The sequence below is a fragment of the Lissotriton vulgaris genome, chromosome 2_1, assembly GCF_964263255.1.
Source record: "Lissotriton vulgaris chromosome 2_1, aLisVul1.2, whole genome shotgun sequence".
NCBI classification, from domain to species: domain Eukaryota; kingdom Metazoa; phylum Chordata; class Amphibia; order Caudata; family Salamandridae; genus Lissotriton; species Lissotriton vulgaris.
In genome coordinates, this window is record NC_141687.1 from 466,650,142 (window position 1) to 466,671,719 (window position 21,578).

Genomic DNA, 21,578 nt, shown 5'->3' on the forward strand with positions numbered 1-21,578 from the left:
TAGTAACGCCTTATTGGTCGACTCAGTCGTGGTTTCCCACACTGTTGGAATTGTCAATAGACCTCCCCTTCCGGCTCCCAGCCTTCCCAACGCTTCTGCAGGACCGAGTGGGGACGTGCCAACCCCTGGTCCTGCAGAACCAGCTGTCATTAATGGTATGGACGCTCTCCGGAGACATGAACGCCTTGCAGGCCTTTCACGAGAGGCTCAGAAAAGGGGGTGGTGATGAACAGAGTGTCTGAATTGAGCAGACCACTCTTACCCAGTCCAAAGATCAGGGCTTGATCCATCACCGTTATTTATCTCACTGCCCCATCCCAGCTCAGAAAATGGCTATATGCAAATCAGTCTGTCCCTGGCCCAGTGCATCATGGGAACAGGGCAGACTAAACTACCAAGCCAATTCTTCACCAGAAAGGAAACAAGCTACCGGGGACCGGTTTCTGGCATTTCAGCCGTCTTCGGCCCGGCTTGCTTGAATCCTGATGGAGCAGTGAGAAAGGGACTCATGTCTGAGTATACCCTGCCACACCTATAGTGGCCAAAATCGATTCAGAAAAGGGGGTGGTGATGAACAGAGTGTCTGAATTGAGCAGACCACTCTTACCCAGTCCAAAGATCAGGGCTTGATCCATCACCGTTATTTATCTCACTGCCCCATCCCAGCTCAGAAAATGGCTATATGCAAATCAGTCTGTCCCTGGCCCAGTGCATCATGGGAACAGGGCAGACTAAACTACCAAGCCAATTCTTCACCAGAAAGGAAACAAGCTACCGGGGACCGGTTTCTGGCATTTCAGCCGTCTTCGGCCCGGCTTGCTTGAATCCTGATGGAGCAGTGAGAAAGGGACTCATGTCTGAGTATACCCTGCCACACCTATAGTGGCCAAAATCGATTCAGAAAAGGGGGTGGTGATGAACAGAGTGTCTGAATTGAGCAGACCACTCTTACCCAGTTCAAAGATCAGGGCTTGATCCATCACCGTTATTTATCTCACTGCCCCATCCCAGCTCAGAAAATGGCTATATGCAAATCAGTCTGTCCCTGGCCCAGTGCATCATGGGAACAGGGCAGACTAAACTACCAAGCCAATTCTTCACCAGAAAGGAAACAAGCTACCGGGGACCGGTTTCTGGCATTTCAGCCGTCTTCGGCCCGGCTTGCTTGAATCCTGATGGAGCAGTGAGAAAGGGACTCATGTCTTTCACGAGAGGCTTCCAGCTTTATGCAGCAAGCGTGGGCTCCTTCCACCCGAAAACGATACTCTGCTTCGTGGAAGAAGTGGGTCGGTTGGTGCCTTTCAAAACAGGTGGATCCCGTGGGTTCAAATATAACAGAGGTACTGAACTTTTTGTCAGAGTGTGCGACTTCTGGCCTGGCCTACAGGTCGGTTAACAACTTCAGGTCTGCTATTTCTGCTGGTCACGACCACATAGATGGTAAACCTGTGGGGATGCATCCCTTGGTATGTAAGTTACTTAAAGGTGTGAGTGTGGCCAACCCTCCTCGGCCCAGGTATTCCACCATGTGGGATGTTAATAAGGTTCTGAATTTGTTGGAATCCTGGCCCGATAATGGTGATTTGTCTCTGAAACAGCTTTCTGCCAAGCTTCCTATGCTATTGTGCCTTATTTCATGTCGGAGGGTTTCAGATGTCAGAGCTTTGGATTTGGCTGGGAGGATGTTTTCACCCCAAGGTGTATCCTTTGTCATTACTAGACGTACTAAGACCATGTCCCGTTCAGTTGATTATCCTGCCTTTCCTCATAACGGCAGGCTGTGTGTTCTTCAATGTCTTAAATGTTATGAGGAGCGTACTAGTGTACACAGGGCGGATCCTCTGGGGCAGTTATTGATATCTATTCAAAAAGCGTTCAAGCCAGTCGCTGCTGCTACTTTAGCCAGATGGGTCAGGTGGATCATGTCGGAAGCCGGCATTGATATTTCTGCTTATGGGGCACACTCTGCGAGGGGTGCGATGGCTTCTAAGGCTTACTTATTGGGTTCCCGCTTGGAAGACATTCTGAAGGCAGCTGACTGGTCCTCAGATTCAATGTTTAAGGTGTTTTATTACAAACCGATTCCTCATGTTTCTGATGCTGTGATTGACGAGCTTTAATGTGAGCTTTGAACCAGCATAATCAGAAGCCTCCGGTCCTGCCATAGAATACAACATTTTCTAGCTATCGCGACAAGAATTTTAGATTCTATTAAGGACACGGAGGCGAGGATTATCCCACCCGTTGGGACTGTTATACAACTGTTGTTGTTTATGTGGTTTTACCTAACTGTTTTGCCCACCCTTACAACGATCTAGGTTGTGGTGGAATCTTTTCTCAAACTTCCTTTTTCTGTTCTAGGAAACGACTCCAACAAGAGTTGAAGACCGCCTGTGCTTTTGGCTGCCGCTCCTTCCGGATGGAGGTTTTTCCTTTTCTGTTCAAGATTTCTCAGTTGGGACTTCTGCTGGATCTGTTTTCCGTTGCAGTATTAAACTTTTCAGTGTGATGAGACTGTTACTGACTTTCGCGCAAAGAAAGAGGAGGCCGGAGTAGTGTCTCCCGGATTTATAGACATGATACCTTTGTGATTGGTTGTTGTAAGAGAGGCGTGGTTCAAAGCCTCATGAGAAATGTTATTTTTTACATGTGTACTTTCATTTTCATTGGCTGCTGTTGTTGCAGTAAAGAAATGAGAAAGCATAATCCTCGCCTCCGTGTCCTTAATAGAATCTAAAATTCTTGTCGCGATAGCTAGAAAATTTTGTAGTCTTTATCAAAACTATAAAGAAACAAAAACAGAAAGACAGGAATTAAACACGCATAAGAATTACCAAGTAAGTTTCCAACAAATTGGCTATGACAACATCTAAATGAAATTCCAGACTCATACATTTACCTACATCATTTATTTTAATATGTATAGGTACACATGAAAAGGAGAAACAATGTGTACTGCAAGAGTGAGCTAAGTTAACGAATATCAGGTACATAATTTATTTCTCAAAGTTCATTACATATAGAGAAGAAGGGTAGAAATAGATCTTTAATTTATGGTGATGTTTTCTACCCACTTCCCCCTGTTTTGTATCGAAAACATACAGATTACACCGTGGTCCAGCCCTGACGATAATCCCTAAACGCAGAGGGGGATTGGAAAGGAGTCCGCTTTTTCCTTTGACGTCTTTGAGGTACTCTTGTGAGGGTGTACCAATATAAAACATACCCCAGAGAGAATCAAAATTTTAATTTTACCGTAGCGAGTCGGTTTGTGTGCTTTGTAAAACAAGAAAGTGTAAATAATCTTCGCACAGGCAGACTGATTATTTGCTATACTGACGGGTGAAACTATTCAAAAGGATTACTGTATTGACATGGTCTATTGTATTAACATGGTTTTAATGTTTTCATTATTATTTTTTTCACTGTGATAAGAGCATTATGTTCTGAAAAATGAAATGTGTAACCTTGAATGCATCAAATATACACAAATACTGCTGACAGATGATTTCAATGGATTACAATTGTTAAAGTAAGGTACAATAACTGAATGTGTTGTATTTAAAATCTGCTGAATAAATAAGCAGTATTGTGAACTGGAGGCCAGGTAATTTCTATGTTATTCGGCTTGGTGAGGCACTGCCTTGATGCCTCCCAACGACTCACTGCTATGCTTCTCGGGCATTGTAGAGTACCTATACATTGGGGTCGGAGGCCCGTACCCGGGGCAAGTGCCTGGCCCGAAGATGCTGCGCGGTGTCAGACGCTTCTATCAGAATTTTGGGAACTAACACCAGTTACTGGTCGGCCGCGAGATATCTGGGGTCCTCTTGATTCGTATCTCCTCTCCCGGGATGCCTCTCCCTCTGCAACCTCTCCTGCGCTCCCTGCAAGCATCTGCCCGCAGCGGCCGCCTTTGCTGGTCCATAGGAAGCCTCCTTCCTCTCCCTGCTTGCTACTGTCCTCTCGCGCCCCTCTTGCCTATATTCCGCCCGTTTGATATCCCTTGCCACCCTCTCAAATAAAAATCTAAAAACTTGCGAACCCTTAGGACTCAATAGAAGCATAGAATTAGCTGTTCATCTGGATGTAGAATCATGGAATACACACTGCATTTCTATTTTAGACTCCTACTATTCTTTGTTCGGCTTTCTTCCCATATGTATTCTATCCCTCTTTTTGGTTTGTAGAAGTTAGTCTCTTTTTCTTTCTTTTTTGTTAGAATGTATAGGTTTTTAATACGGCATATTTTGAAATAGAGGGAAGGCTTCACAAATAAGTATATCTATGAGAACTTCAATTTGGGTCCTGTCATTTTTACTAAGATGTGGGGAAGTAAGGCATATATTAGCACTGAGTGAAGACCGAGAAGTGTATAAATTCAGTTAAGGTGGTGATAAATTTATTGAGAAAAAAGGCTGGGAATACAATGGACACTGATTTATAATTATAGGGGAAGATTAGAACTAGGAGTGTGCAGTTACTCTGGGGATCTAGGTCTCTTGATGTGGTGAATCAAAGGGAGTGCTCCTTTTAGGAGCAAGAGCCCCAACACACCCCAGGGGTGTCATGCTTCATCATTGGGCAGCTCTTCGTTGGGCTGGCGCAGTAATGTCCAACAGGCCTTCAAGGGGGATCTTTACTGGAGTTCTTTTTTGCCAATGTGGGGTGTGAGGTTGAGTGAATAGATGTGAGTAGAATGGAAACAAGGTGTGTATTAAAAATGTCTAAGGGGATCCAAAGGGTATTTAATTGTTGGCTCTCCATGTCATAGTTAAAAACGTGAATTGAGCATATAAAAGATTTAATGGTCGATTATAGCTACAGTAAGTGTGAGTCAAAGGTCAACATGTTTCATGCCTATTTCCGTCCAGAAGGATAATGGCATTTCGTCAGGACCAAAAAGACCTTTTTCTACTCCAACAGGGATAGTCAGATAAAGTATGTGCAAACCATGCCCTGTATGCATTGCATGGATATTCAGTATATCTCCTGGAGATACACCCAAAGGTTGCAAAACATGGGGCACAATCGGACCGGTCAGAATGGACGCTATTATGCGTAATGATGGTCAGTTGTTGGAGCACAATTGGGGCTTCCGACCTACCCCTCGCTCTGCCGGTTTAGGCAATTATAGGGGAATACATGCTTGATGAACGTGTAGAAGTATGAACAACCTCGAAAATGAGTAGTAGGAATCTTTCAAATTAATATGTAAATATGTTCCTGTTATACAAGATTGAATACGGAAGGTATTTTGGAAAAAAGACGTTGGGAATGTTCTTCTTTCTTCTTTGTATACACATTTGCACTGTTTTTAATATAGTCTTCCAAATATGGCACCCATCCCTGAACAAGGTTCAAGAAGTAAGCTGCAACACAATGGGTCTGTGCACCAAAATATAATCTGGAATATAGCGCAGTTTCTATATGTTTACATCTAATAGTGCTCATTTTTCACAAATGTGCACATAACTCTTGAGGTATATTCGTTAAACTGCACTGCAGTCTGTATATGAAGAGAGAAAAACAGTTTTCAGCAGAGAAAATGAAGATAACAAGCATTTGCAATGCAATAGGTCTCGTATTATTAAAGTGTGAGCTATTGGCGTTGCATTATTATTAGCAATGCCAATAGCTCAAAGTTTCAGTAAAGCGAGACCCATTGCTTTGCAAATGCTTTTAAGACTTTGTCTTGCGGAGAGGGTGAGGGAGAGAGTGAAAGCATGAGAGGGTGGGGGAGAGAGAGAGAGAAATGGAGAGGAAGAGGGGAGAGGGAGGAAGACAAAGAGAAGTTGGGAGGAGGAGAGTGAGGGCGGAAGAGGGGGGAGAGGTAGCGAGAGACAGGAAGAGGGGAGACAGAGAGAAAGCTCAAGCGAGGGAGGGAGAGCTGTAAGGCTGCATCCTCTCCCCATTGGTGGGCTGAGCAGACTATAGGCATGCATGTTGCGAGTACGAGGCCTGCAGGGCCATGCATGCCTTTAATCTTTCTATGGTTGAAAAAAGGTGTGACGTTTACTATTTAAGGACCTACAGACAAAGCAATTGATAGTATGTGCTATATTGCTGCGTTCTGGTCATTAGAAATGAGTGCCAGCCAGCCCTATCTTTGTATCCCGTGGCTCTTTGTATGTTGGAAGGTGTAGGACCATACTTAAAGTGAAACGTCAGGTCCAAGAACCCACAGCGCTGTTTGCTAAAAGCCAGGATGAGCCCTTAAGTGACTCTCATGACACAGGGCCAGTTGGAAACCATGAGGTGCTGAGTGACGTCTAGGCGCTGCTACCTGCTTGGACATAATCTGTGATGGACTGGAGACACTTCATGAAGGCTTCAGTCCTAGTTATCCATTTCATAGTTGGGACTGTAGTCCTGTACAGGAAAATGTGGAACTACAAGCCCCATCTTGCTTAGTATGGTTGGCTGGAAAACATGAAACCAGCTGATTGCTATGCCGCAGGAACTGGTGGTATGGCTTCTATTACGGTTATAACAGGCCTTGCTCTCAATTCTTTGCTATATAAATATTTCTCAGCACCCTCGCTATTTCCATCCAGTTTAAAAAAAAAAAAAACATGATGGAGGCTACAAATTCCTGTGTTCGGTGTACGAGCCTGCGCGCCATATCGCCTTTCCCTCAAGGTGACCTCATCCCCTGAGCGCAGGAAGTGCGTCTGATGTCACTTTCTTACTTTCTTTCTCTCTTGTCAGTAAAGCGCGCCAGCCCATCCTCAGATCGTCAGACATCTGCGGCTGACCCGAACCTCGCATGTCAGACCCCTGAACCCAAAACAATCCGGGCACAGAACAGGGGGGTGGGTTGTGAGGTAGGGCCCTAGGCAGGCACAGGGGTTGGAGGCTTTGAGGTAGGCCCCGCCTGCTTTCTACAGGCTCCTGTTATGTCTTGTGCTTGGGATGAGATCAGGAGGGGGCAAACATCTTCCACCTTCAAAGACTCCATATGCATCCCACCTCGTCAAGTAGTGTGATGAATTATGCGTGGGCCTAATTAGTTTACGTATAGTTCAATCAGGAAGGCGGGCGGGAGATTGAGTGCGGGCAGGCGCTTTTGCTCCTACCGACCTGTAGCTCCCAGCTTTAGAGAAGCAGAGGCGGGCATGTTAGTTTCACTGATATAATGATATATTTTTGTATTGCACTTCATAGCATTTATTGTCTTTAGGAGGGATTTAAATATATGCAATTTTAGCCAAACTGTCCCTAAGTTCTCGATCTGAGAAAGATGAACGGCTGAGCAGGCATTGCCACAGTTCAAACTCGAGGTCTTTTGGTCAGAGCAGATGTTTCTATATTTCAAACATTTGCTTGGCTTGCGAAGAGTGAAGCCCCACAGATGAAGGAGGACAGGAGCTTTTTTGGGGGAGAGCGCGGGGATTAATTCAGAAAGCAGTGCCATTCTCTTGGGCACACTAGGGTTGCTAGATCGCTCCCTGGTGCTTTTTATCATGCATCAATAAAATTGAATTTTTACATCTGCTTGTAGCTTCTGTGAAAGAAAATTATGACTACAACTCCCAGCATACACTCATTTGTCTCAGCAATCTCGGATGAAGGAATGGACACCAATCACCTGCAGCCTGTAGCGCTGCGAAGTCTCTGCTCACATGCCAGCATGATTAAAAACACTGAAACAAACGTATACACATAGGAAGTGCACAAACAATGCTAGAGGCCATGCCCCAATGTTCTGTATTGTTTATGGTTTTTATTAACTAAAACAATTTTTTCACTAGTGGCCACGCCAGTTTTACCAGCGGTCCTTTCTGTGCCCACTAGCAATAACTTCCTTGGCCGCTGCTGCCAGACCTTGTCGGAGAGGGGGCCGGTCTGGAGGTGTGTACTGGCATGCCCTGTGTTTACTCTCTCGGCTCATATGTCATGTGCAATCGCTAAGAACTACTTTTAATCTCCCCTGATTTCCTAAAGCCGGGCGATTGAGTCACTGCGTTTCACAGGCCCCTGTCTCGAGCCAGCCCCGGGAGCAATCTTCGGAAAGATGAACAAGCTGGGTGAAAGTGGCGCAGAGCAAAACACGGCTTCTTTCATTTACATGCTTCCCCGTGAAATGGATCCCAACAACAACAAAAAATCCCGCGAGTAGTACGCGCACGCCAGTGAGCCGTGTTTTCAATTATCGCGCTCGTGTCTGGGCACGATAATTGAAACCACACGGCCTATTGGTGTCTATTACACGCACCAAGCACGTGATAGAAACCAATAGGCCGTGGGCAGAGCAACGCGCCCGCCTTTGGCCAATTGCAGCAGTCTTTTATAAAAAGACCCACGCAAAGGCCAATAGGGTAGCACAAAAGGAATCGCACACACGCCTCACTAAAGGTCTCACGCTGCGCAAGCACTACTGTGCAGTGCAACGCAGGCACGTGACCTAAAACCGTATGGCACATTTGACGAATATTAACAAAACTTTTCATGTTCTTCCACCTCAGTTCGCTCCTGGAAAGGTTCAGGGTGATTTGTAAAACGGAGGCCGAAAATAAAGGTGGGTTCCCAAAACAGGTTTTCTCCATTTATTTTTCAATAGGAATTTTAGACATACTAACAAAGGATGAACGGAATTACATCAAATTTGGCAAAAAGCAAGATTTGGGTTCAGAAAGCGTGATTTTTGTGATTTGGTGCACACCCGTTAAGTAGTTCAAAAGATATTAAGGTTAAAAAACATACTGATATTTCACGCTGCTGAGGACCCGCGGAGTCATCTTATCTTGCGATAAGACCTAATTTGCTGTCACCGCATTAGCAAAGATGTGGCAGTAGCCATCTGGGAACTCAGGGCCCGATTTATATATATTGGCGGAGAGGGTACTCCATCGCAACAGCGATGGAGTGCCTTCTCAGCCAATATAATGGTTTGCCCGCTAAATGCAACTGCTGAGTAGTCAGAGTAGTCTCCACGGTGGAGAAACTTTAGGTCTGCTTACAATTTAATTTGGCAGGCGGACCAGTATATTAGCAGGGAGGGAATTCCGTTGAAGAAGTTTGACCACGACAGAGACAGGGTAGTTTTCGCCCTGGCCAAACTTCTCCGACAGCCCTGGGGAGTAAGGAACAGTAAAACAGTTATAATGCGTTTTGGGATTTTTTGTAAAGAAAAATTAATTACTTTGTGCTACAGGGCTGCACCGGCTGTCACAGTACCGAAGTATAGCATGCCAGGAACCGCAGGCATGTGCCTGGCAATGTTTGTATAAATTGCCACCTGCTTGATAGTAATTTACAAATGACGCGACGGCATCTCCATGATGGGGAAGGATTAATTTTCCCAGTTTCCAAGGTGGAATGGCAGGTCTCCCGCTTTGATATAAATCTGACCCATAGTCACCTCCCCTACAAGAAAGGGAAAAAAGAGATATAAGAAGGCAGGGTAGTAATACCCTGCCTTCCCTGTTGGTATAGAGTGGATTTATGTGGAGTGTAATTATGTGGTATTGAGTAGCGTGTAATTAGGTGGAGTTGAATTATGGGGTGTTGAGTGGTATTATGTGGATTGTAATTCTGTTGTGTGGTGTGGAATTGTGTGGCGCTGAACTGTGTGGTGTTGTGTTGAATTATGGGCACCAGATGCCAGTATTGGCATGGCGTCCTGTGCACAAGGCATTGTACTTGCTTGGTCGGTGTTGCTCTGCAGAGCTTAAATGGGCAGAGGAGAGTAGAGGCCATTGAGCGCTGTGCAGGAGGAAGCGTGTGATGGCCAACAAAAACGATCCCTTAGTGAAATCACCTCTGCTGAAACAGGCACCCGAAGGAGGGACAATTAAGACCAATGGACCAATAGAAAGCCAGCATTTCAGAATGGTGCGAGGAAGAACCAATGGCAAATGGCGGTGTGCCAAAAGCACACAGAAGATACACAACAGGTCGGCAGACAGTGCAAGCGCTCTCGAGGCTCGACCTAAAAACTGAAAATTTCCTAGGCCATTAAGTCCATGATCCCATGATATCTTACCAGATTTTTTTAAAGCACTCCGAACTGGAGCTGTATGCTCTTCAGCTGGAGTGCAGTGACCTCTGGTGGTTAATTGTATGGTTGGGTTGCACTTTGTGGCCTGAATATTTTTAAAAGAAAGACCCATAGACATGTTAATATTTATTCAAAATATTTTATGGCAATCTCTTTTATTGAAAACATTGCAATGTGTGAATTTAATAAATATACAATTGATTACAGTTATTGGGGACTTTTTCACAAAACCAATATGTCTGCCTTAAATAAAATTACACTCTATATATTGTTGCACAAGTCAGCTTTGCCAACCAGCGGGTGGTGGATGAAAGCCGCCTGCTGCGGATAGAGGCGGGGTAGGCATGGGTAGGGCACAGTAGGGGGTTGGGCCCCTTGTCCATTTTCATGCTATCCACGGTGATGAAAATCTTACTTTTTTTTACACAAACCTTACAAATTCACTGAAACAACCAAGGTAAAGTGGTGTTTTAGTTGGGTGAAAATGATCAAGCCCACTTAAATCATTAGCCAGAATTAACTCCGGTAACAATAAATTGTAACCTAAAGTATCTAGAACTCGTGTCCTCGCCAGGTACTTCTCATAACCCCCCATATTACATCACTCATGAAATGTTCGATTACATCTCTGACAACATCTCTTGATTGTAAAGTCAGTAAAAGACTGTCAGCAGCTTTACTGTAGGCTGGAAATCTTAAGCTGCTTTTTGTTGAGTTTTTGCTTTTACAAGCTAGTTGCTCAGATATGGGTAAACAAAAAATGCTGTTCTTTCTCAGATGGGCTGCAACAACTGACATCCGTTTTGAGAATGTTCTTGTGGCAGATATTTGTCTGAATTTAAAGGACAGCGTACGGAGAGTGAGCATCACCTACCATAAATTGCAGTATGTTCTGTGTTGTTTTGCAACTGGAATTTGAAAATAAGTGCTCTACATACCAATGGAACAAGGCCAATAATTAATTTTTTTGTGGGACTATTTTGTGTAGGCCCATCATTCCCAACTTTCATTTGAGAATATATTTGTTGTCGAATTGCAGGTCTAATAAAGGACGATATTGAAATGCGCTTTTTGGGATAAAGAAATACTTTGGGTACATCTCTTTATTTTCTAGTTGCAGTAATGGAACTGTCGGGTCGGAAAATACCTCTGCATGGTAATACACGTGTACCCCTGCCCGGAGTGCCCAAATGTACTATTGTCTAGACCTCTAATGCTGGTGTCATAGGCCAACACGGATTCTGCATATGGGCCATGACATAGGCCCGTCTCAAGGATAGCGGTCTTATATTACCAGGAGGGGCGCCCGAAGCGCCGTCCTCATAGTGGTGTAAGGCTACTGCCTTCACCAAGAGTTAAGCAGCAAGAGCGCGGTGGTGGCTGCATACCGTGTACTGATCAGTAGGAGTGAGCAGGTCCTTCATACCCTGTGTCTCTGGAGTGAGGCCTACCATTTAAAATTCCACTCATGTGTCCTTAACTCACCCTCAGCCTACATCAGTTGGATGAAGAGTGCTGCGCAGAGAAGGAGTGGTTAATGTGCACTGGATGTATGCAGTGGCAGACTGTAAGCAGTCTTTCGGACAAAGCCGATGTTTTGGGCTTTAGATCAGCGGTAAGTGTACTCACTGTCCGATGCTTCTGTGCCGGCTGAAGGGTGGCTGAGTCTTGTTCAAAGTCTGAATCAGAATCTGAGTCTTGTATAGATAATGATTCCTCTTGTGCTGCTGATGCTTCCTCCTCCTCCTGAGATAGACTGAAAATGTCCGGTACATCTTCCACTTGGCGTCAGGCGCGTCGATCTCAAAGGGTTTTCTTAGACCGAAATGACGTGCAAGCCTCATAGCTTTCTTCTCCATGATTAGCCGAGAGTCATAGATTACAAACTGAGTGTTGGTCAGTATGGGGATATTTAGATTGACACTTCGGAGAGAAATGGAACGGAGTCCATTTTATTAGCTGGCCATTCTCCTATAAAATCAATTAAGTGAAAGAGGCCCAGCTGGGTGTGGTCCATAGACTGTGGAGGTGAGTCGAAGATCCGCAAAACAGAAAGGGTAATCGCTCGGAATGCAAATTTAACTACATGACAGAAAAAATACCGTCGAGTGAAGATATACTAGCGAACTGAAAGGAGCCCGAAAAAGTTTTAAATTGGGGTGCAAGAGATTGCATTCGAACCGGTCGGCAGAAAAAAACTATCTGGCAATGGAGTCAATGACCCTTCGCAATAGTATCAAAAGGAGTAGTCAAACAGCCTCATGACTCGAATAAAACTTCTTGGAACAAAAAAAACTTGCATTCATCGGAGCCCAACACTAGATGGGGTATTTATGCACAGCATATGTAGCTACAGTACAAATGCCTCAAACAACTAGCTTTTTTTTTATATCATTCAGGTCTCTATCTAAGTCATTCAATGGTATACATACCAACATTTTATCACAGCAGCTAAATGATTAGCATAAACAAATGGCTCCTTGGACGTTCTGATGCTTAGACTGGCTTAGATATGGTGAGGGGTAGGAGTACTTATGGGAACGTTTAGGCTTCTTTTCTGCCTATGTGAGGATCTCCTTCCTCAAAAACGTAGAACACAAATCTAATAATGCAGTGTTCAATCCATAGAATTAGACAGGTTGAGATACAAGATCAATTTCTTTCTTGTTGTGATTGGCGGATGAAGCCCTCATACATTTGTGATTGGCGAATGAAGCCCTCATAAGTTGTAGAGGCATTTGATCTGAACTCGGCTTATATTTATACTTCCTAATGATCATGAATTGTTTTTTATTTTCAGGGCTGTTTTCTATAGGAAAGTCTCAAAATCATTCATACCAAAGACAGACCAGTTTTTTTGCACTATGTACCTGCAGGGAATGACTGCAATGCAACCCGTACTAAAATCTAAACTTACTGAACAAAATGCAAGCTTAAAAAACACGCTGATCCCATTTAGGAATAAAAAAATAAATGATCTATTTTTGTCAATTCTCAAAAGGGCCACCATAGTGTTCTGCAATGATGCATGATTATATCATTAAGCATTTTCTTTTGCGCTCAGACCAAATATTTAGTTCATTTTTTTTACCAATTTTTGATCATTTTCACTAATACTTTGCAATTAAATAACATTGGCTATTTGAGCTTTTTTCATATACACGTTAAGAGAATTCGCATATTATTTCTGGTTGCATACGTCTGCGACTTCTCTTTCTGTACAGAATCGTTATTGCAATCATATTTGTTCAGGTATTCAGTGGAAATGAATAGTAATGTGCACATATCTAATAGAATCCTGAAATTCTGATTTTTCTTTCTACTTATATGTTGAAAAAGAATTGATTGCTAGGCTCGGCAACAGGTTTCTCTAGACACAAGATGGTGACAAATTATGAAGCAACAAGACACGCACCCTGTCCAAGATGAGATGGTTTCTGAGAAGTGATGTGGCCACTGCTATCCAGAGTGTACTGGGTACTTAATTCGTCAGCAGCAGTCTTGGTTGTGATATAAACCTGAAAGAAATGTGCATTTAACTTTTAAACCTTTATATATTTCCATTTCAAAACATACTTGGAAGCTTTTCTCTGGAACATGGACTAAACAAACAAAAACATTATAATGTAGAATGGCACAAATTGTGTGCTCCTTCGCCCAGTGAAGCAGTGAACAATTATGAATCCTAAGAGCAGTTACTATATAATGAGACCATATAACATAGATGATCAACTTGAAATAAAACATTCTCAACTAAGACATGAAGGAGGTCCAAGGTAATTGTAGCAAATTCATTTAATTTACTTCCTTCAAGCTAAGCAACATGACATGAAGGGTGAGGGCCTACTAAGCATGCAAAAGTTCTCCAGGCTTTTCCGAAACGGTCATTATACAATACATAGAAAGCATAAGGAAGTAAAGAACTAAGGAAGAACTATTAAAATGGAATAGTGTATCAGGTAAGGCTATAGCACTAATTATAATTCACTGTTGGCGAATTAAAAAATGTTAGGTAGGTCTTTCATACAGTTAAGATGGTGATTCAAATGTTATACCAGTACTCTGCAAACAATGTATTTTTTCTATTTGTGACACTTGTACCAATCCATAAAATAGAGATTAGAAAAATTATTGGTTTATTACATGGGCACATTAGACATTTACACGTTTTTAAATCTGGCAAGAGACAGAGGGGAGAGGAGGGGCGTGGTATCGCCGAGCAGCAAGATGGCCACTCGCTAAGAGGGCTCTGCCGGGCGACACACTATCCGGCATTAATCCGAGGTTTGAAGGAGCGCTCTAAGTGACTACAGCAGATGGCAACAAACACATGACCGCAAGCTGCGCCAGTTGTGATAATCCTGAACCCGGGGCTCCGGGGGAAGTCTGAAGGCAGAAAGCCTGCAAACTGAGCCCTGGAAGCACCTGAAGGGCCCCTCTGGTCGGACCTGCTCCGTAACAAGGGCCTGCAGGCACAGGTGATGCCGAATGCAGCTAGCCTGGAAGCGCCATGGGCCGGTGCAAGGGATTCCAACAAAGCCCTGAAGAAGGAACAAGTACGCCTGCTGTGCTGCGGGGAGCGACCACCTCTGAAGGGACAGAGACAAATGCTATGGGGAGAGAAGCCAGAGGTGGTGAGAGCTTCCCCCATGGCACCACTTATAAATCACCAACACCCGGCTGCGAGCTGGCCCAACCCGGGGGCTTCCGACTACCGTCGCTTGGGACTCTGCCAGTGCTGCTAGCTTAAATCTCGTCGCCCCTGTAGGAGGAGGCCTGCAGCGAAAGCTAGAGTGCGCTGGGCACAATTTGGCGTATCCATTTTACATGGCCGTTACCGAGGCAGCCCTGGCGCAGATCCTCCACAGCAATAAGGAGATGAGAGTGAGCGACGGAGCGCGGGGTCCTACTACGCGGGAGCGCGAGTCAGCCCATATGCTCTGCACTGCTGAAACAACAGTGTAACTGTGCCACATGACCAGCAGGTACTGTACATATGGCCGAAAGATCACAGGCCACTGGAAACCATTGAGAACATGCTGCCAGTTCTCATCAACCACATAACGTCAGATCTGGCCGACGTGGCTCGTATGGTGGACTAGCCTGCAAGGTACAGCCGCAACTACTGGCTAAGATATACCCCCTCCAGATGCTGACCTCCCCCAAAGCCAATGAAATATAGCATAGCAAACATGGGGAAAAATGACGTAAAACAGACCAAACTCACCTTCGAGAATAAAAGGCTGACATGTCTAACAGATGCTGGGGCTGAGTCGGACACTGAATCTGGTCCCAGGGAAGATCTTGACTGAAAAACTACGAACTCAGCACCATACTACTAGAGGTCAAAACCAGCCTCAAAACAATTGACTCTAAACGTGACATACTTACCTCACGGCTAGACCAGGTGCAACAACAGGTATATACCCCCAAAACATGGCTGGACCAACTTGAAAAATGAGCTTCAGATGCTCATGGCTATCAGTTTGAATCGAAGGAGCACCTGCTGCAAATGGAAAAAGTCTTGAACGTAATTAAAGCGAAAAACAAAGATTTGAAAGCTCGCTCCAGAAGGAACAACCTCTGCATTACGGGCATTCCAGAAACCACAGCAATACCCAAAATTGAAACATTTGTGGAGTCGCTTTTACGAGAGCTGTTCAGACCAGATCTTTCAACTTTGGTTTTTGTAGAACGTGCCCACCGGTCCCTGGGCCCCAGACTCCCTGTGGGTGGCAAACCTAGACCAATCCTGGTGTGACTGCTTAATTATAACGAAAAGACACAATCTAATGCCTGACCAGGGAAAGCGGCAACATAAACCACCAAGGTAACAACAATTCATTGTACCCGGATTTCCCATCCTCTGTGTGGCAGCCTGACGCGACTTTGATCCCGTCAAGTGTATCCTACAACAATCTGGAGTACCGTATTCCCTTCTGTACCTGGCCACTCACATTACTTAACGGATGTCAAATCAGCCCTTAAATTTGCTACACACATTGGCGATCAGAAACGCACCTCTAACTCCACCAACGTCTGTGAGGGCCAAAACATGGCCCTCACAGACGTTGGACTCCACGATGATGACTGACTTTTCAATAAGGGAACATTGTAGGGCTGAGATCTGAGACAAATGGAATGTTTGCGGAAGAGGCAGAACTCTACAGCAGCACAACAGGAAACATAACTCTGCCTCCATCTGTTTTAATTGTTAGACTTCTGATAGTCTTTACTCCTTCGCTATTTCTGACAACTCGGCCACCCCCCTACCAGGCAGAAAGTTCATTGATGCTCTCAAGCCCCCGGGAGAGCTACCCTTCCTTTCTTTCTATTTTGGGGTTTTGCAATGGTTGCAAGTGGGAGGGTGGGTTCCAGTGCACAACCTAATGGGGGGATTGGTGTGGGGCAGGATGGGAAAGTGGGTTCAGTTTTCTGGAGGAGGGCAGACAGGGAACATCGAGCTCTGACACCCGCTTGTATATATAGATATATGGAAGCTTCACAAGTCTCACCACATAGACAATCCGTAACCCAACAATACTACAACTGCAACATAAATCAGGGGACAACAGACAACCAAGATGGCCAGGCCCGCTCACATTTACACATATTACACACCACCCATCTAAATGACGACGTATACACTTTCCTTACTTGAAATATCCGAAGACTAAACAACAACAGAAAAGCACATTCCATTCAGTCATATTTACTTAGACACAACATTGACGTCTACTTCCTCCAAGAGACGCACCTTAGCAGTAGATCATCTACTAAATTACACCACAAACGCTGAAGGGACATTTATTTATAAACATACTCTAACTATGCCAGAAGCATAGCAATATTAATACGCCGGGGGCTCGGCTGGACCACATCCCACTCAGATGGATCCTGATGGCAGATTTGTAGTTCTGGGAGGCTCATTGGGGACTACCAGGATCACCATGATAGTGATTTATAGCCCAAACAAAAACAAGCCGGAGTTTCCTAGCACCATTTGGGCTAAGATTGCACCACTAGGCTGTGACACCATTATGTGGTGCGATGATTTTGATGCAATACTGGATGAGGCCGTAGACATACTGGGCTCTGCAAGCAAGCTTCATCCCAAGGAGGAATCAATCCTAAATTCAATGATACGAGAAAATGTATTGGAAGATACCTGGAGACAATGGCATTCGGGAGTGAGGGAGGGCACCTGTATTTTGACTCAGTATAATGCTTCGTCCTGGCAGGACATAGCGACATGGACGACTGACAGACAACTGCCGAGAACGCTGTCCCCCAGTTCACTGAGACTGAGGATCCCAACAGCACATCGTCAGGAATTTAGCTGGCGACTCCCACCTCATGGTTTATTAGACGTGGCCTTCAGGGAAGAAATCCATAGAGACACAGTGGAGTAGTGGAGTACTTCACATTTAATGAGGGATCAGTATCCTTCCTCTTCATGCTCTGGGAAGCATTTAAGGTGGTAATCCGAGGGACATGCATTGCTAGACAAGCCAGAGTATAGAATGCTATTAGACAGTTTCTTATGAAGCTGGAATCCTCTATCCAAGACACTGAACTACAATATTAGAGAACTAGTTAACAGGCACAATTGGCGCCCCTCTGGGAGAAAATTTTTGAGTTTGAGGAGGAAGCTCGGCAAGAATCACACTTCCTAGGGAAATATGGCACAACTAGAAGATATGGGGAAGGTGATCGCCCGGGCAACACCCTAGCCACTATCCCCAGACCACCACGAAATGCATCCTACATTACAGAGCTTCTGGATGAGGACTCTAATCTGGTGAGAGTCCCACATGAGGTATTAGAACACCTAAGACATTTTTATTCCATACTATACTCCTCCAACTCACCCGACATAACTGAGGAACTAACCATCTATTTAGACTATCGAGCTACTATTGTTGTGCAGGGCACATTGGGCATACCTTGAGGAACACTTCACAATGGAAGATATTCTACAGGTCATAAACAGCCTACCGAGCGACAAGACCCCCGGGTTAGATGGACTGACAGCCTCCTTATATGATTGCTATGCACCAATTTTAGTGCCACATCTTCTAGCTGTCTATCAGGAATCAAAAAAGATGTCAATCCTCCCTCCCACTATGCGAGAAGCAGCACTACTAACACTTCTAAAACACGGGTACCACCGAACCTTCGGGATTCACAATGTCCACTATCGCTCATAAATATAGACAACAACATTTACGCAAAACTACTCATGAACAAGCTAAAGCCAATTGTTCCCCTCATTGCTAGACCAGATCAATCGGGCTTCATACCCTGACGATCAACAGCACACAATCTGCGCACTATTTGCTGTTTTACACAACCCGACACCCCCAAGTACCAGCCTTAGCATCCCTCTTAGATGCCACAAAGGCATTTGATTCTTTAGAACGGCCATACCTCTTCACTATTCTGTCCAGACTGGGATTTAGCCCACTATATATACAACAAATCAGACTCCTGTACTCTGAACCCACGGCCCGACTACAAGTAAATGGCTTGTTTTCGACCCCATTCCCCAAGGCACACGTCAGGGATGCCCCCTATCACACCTCCTCTTTGCTATAGCGATGGAACCACTGGTGGCACGTTCTTCGACAACATCACGTGGCCAGAGGGGTTCACTTTCAGAGGGCCGATTCTCTCAATATATGCCAATGACAACACACTCTACATACATGACCCAAGGGAGAACTTAAACCAAGTACTACGTGAAATCAACAAATTTGGGTTTTTTGTCAGGCATCCAGATCAACACTATTTCCCTGAACCGACCACACACACCCCTTTGTGCTGGAATGTTCCTTAGCATGGGCCCAAGGCTCAGTTAAATACCTGTGGATTTAATTACGCCGCGACATACAAGAACTTTGGAATATGAACTATGCTCGCACAGTCGCTTGGCTCAAGGGAAAGGTGGCTACCTGGTCTAAACTGCCACTATCATTAGCTGGCAGGATAGTGGTGGAAAAAATGATCGTCCTCCCTAAACTATTATATATTTTTGTCAATCTTCCCCTTCCGCTCAACCAAGCCTTGTTCAGAAAACTGTGCTCACTCATGGTTTCTCTCGCGTGGGCTGACTAACAAGTCCTAGTCTCCTGGGAGCTTCTCACGCTCCAGCAGGGTGAGATGGGTATGCCAGACATTCCTCTATGCGCCTTCTGTGCACAGGATCAGTTCCCATCACTTGCTATATCCAACCCCATTACAACATCACCTAGCGGTGGAAAGAAAAAGCCAATCCCACTCTTCTGCAGGTTGCAGTATACCACGCATACAAGGGCCCCAGGAACGAAATCAACAAGGTTAAGGCATTGCGTTGGGCATGGGTAGACTTGCAAAATTGAGCTGGCAACATGATACTATATGCCCCGTCAATTCCTCTGGCCAATAACCCACATGTACCTCCAATAGTAGACAACCGCAATACGTCTAAAGCGCGGCAACTTGGCCTTAATACTTTGCCGGACTTATACCATGGGAACACATTCCTGGCCCCCCATCGTAGGGGATGCTTTGCCAACTTTTTCAGCCCTGCTATTATACTACCGGATCCGTGCAGGCTGCCGGCAGATACACAGCACATTTCTGAACCCTCCCCCCACCCTTACAGCCCTTGAACATATGCTGACCGACCCATCCCCGTGCAGACTTATCACACACCTCTAGAACACTATGCAACGCACCACCCCGTGGCTAAATTGAAGGCACATGAGGGATGGTGCTCAGAGCTACACTTGCCCATAACAGACTAGCAATGGTGCTCTTGCTGTAACCAATTCAATCTCCTGTCCCCCAATTACAAACTAAGACTTCTTCACTTTAAATTCCTCCACCGAATCTACCAGACCACCCCCCCTGCAGCTCTGTCAGATCGGTCTCAGTCCAGATGTCAACTGCTGGAGATGCCACACCACACAAATCTGGAAATAACTGTGAACTTACTCCCCCTATAGGCCTGCTGGGATATACTAACAACGCCCAATAGCAACTCGTCTTCTCCTTGCCATGCTGCTCCTACTAACTAAACACAGAGTTGCCATACTCTGGGGGGGGGGGGAGGGGGGGCGGGGGAGGGGGGAACAGTACACTCCCTCATTTGACAATTGGATACATGAGATTATCTATTGCTAAGAACAACTGTCAACGTTCTGGGACCTGATGCCAGTCGCGTCGAGACTCAAAGATATTTGGGGCCCATTCGTGACGTGGATACACACTCGCAATTCAGATCACTCAGCATGACATCAATAGGCCCACGCACACATTACATGCATTCCTCAGACTGCCCCCACATTCATAATTAGGTCGTCCTCGATTTCCGTAAAGATTGTCAATGTACTTAAGATGTCGCTCTATAACATGCTTTGCGTATTCAACTATATGTTATGAATATCTCACGTACATTCTCTTGCAGTTGTGTAGACCTGCTGTCTTAAAATCCACATTGAATGGCCGACTAGTCCGTCCCCCCCTCCCCCCCTGTTCATCGGTTACTGTATGTATATCTGATAATCCTTAAATGCCAATACAAAACGGTTTTAAAAAATCTGGCAAGAGCCAGATTTAGCTGTAGTCAGAACTCATGAATAGAAATGGAGACTATTTTGATTAACTTCATTACCCAGCTCAACATTTAATTGGTCAATAGTTCGGTAAATATACCTTCAGCGAAAAGTGGACCTTTCCTTGTCTTTCGGTCATCCCCCATCAAACATTGCTTTTTATTAAACAGTGCTACTTAAATTTATGGTAAGCACACAAGACAGCCACCTTCAGCCACAGCTTTGTATTGGGGTTCCTCATATTTTTGTTTACCTTGAAAGACAGCATACATCGAATGATGCAATGAATCTGCCCCCTTTAGCCATTGCTTCGAAGATTGTTGTCAGTCACATTTTATAAACATCGGGTGCATTCCACTGAAACAGTGTCCGTGATTGGGAAGGGGAGAGATCATTTTTTAAGGATACAGTCTGTCTGACCAATGTCAACCACACAAAAAATGTATGAACTCAAATAACACCTAGAGAACCTTTCTTGTTTTTGTTGAAGAACCTCACCCATTCTATTAGAGCCCGATGATGTAGCATGCCACTAATAGACTTGGTTAGGTCAACAACATGGAAGTTTATGTAGGGGTTACCTGCCATTTATGCTGTATATACCTTTCCGTGTAAATGATATAAGTTACATTTTATGAACAGCCTATGAGACAGCCCATTTCAGCCACTGATTTGTTGCAGTGTCATTCAAATTTCAGATTAGCCCAGATGACAGCTTTGACAGGTTAAGGCTTACACTTGAACTCTCCAACTCCATTGAAAGGTTTCGAAATGACTCCACATATTAAGATTTATATGTTCTTGGCTCAGAACGAAGTCAGGTCACAGACAGCGGCTCAACACCACATCAAGCTAATACGCTAAACATCATTCTTGTCCTCGGAATTTGACAGATTTAAAAAGATGTAATTGAATCAAGGCAGGAAATGTCATCCTGTGCCCTTCAGCAGTTCTCTGGAAGCCAGCAGCACATGACC

At 44.8% G+C, this 21,578-nt stretch overlaps 1 protein-coding gene across 2 annotated transcripts in view; it reads right to left on the minus strand.

Annotated features, from left to right (window-relative positions):
* PMS1 (PMS1 homolog 1, mismatch repair system component) overlaps positions 1–21,578 on the minus strand; it is a 1,062,426-nt gene that overhangs the window by 843,498 nt on the left and 197,350 nt on the right. For both annotated transcript variants that reach the window (XR_015308390.1, XM_086955374.1), the window contains exon 5: positions 13,419–13,521. Coding sequence is in view for 1 of the 2 variants with exons in the window: in XM_086955374.1 (XP_086811500.1) it covers positions 13,419–13,521 (103 nt within the window). In the remaining variant the exon portion in view is untranslated. The remainder of the gene's footprint in view (positions 1–13,418; positions 13,522–21,578) is intronic.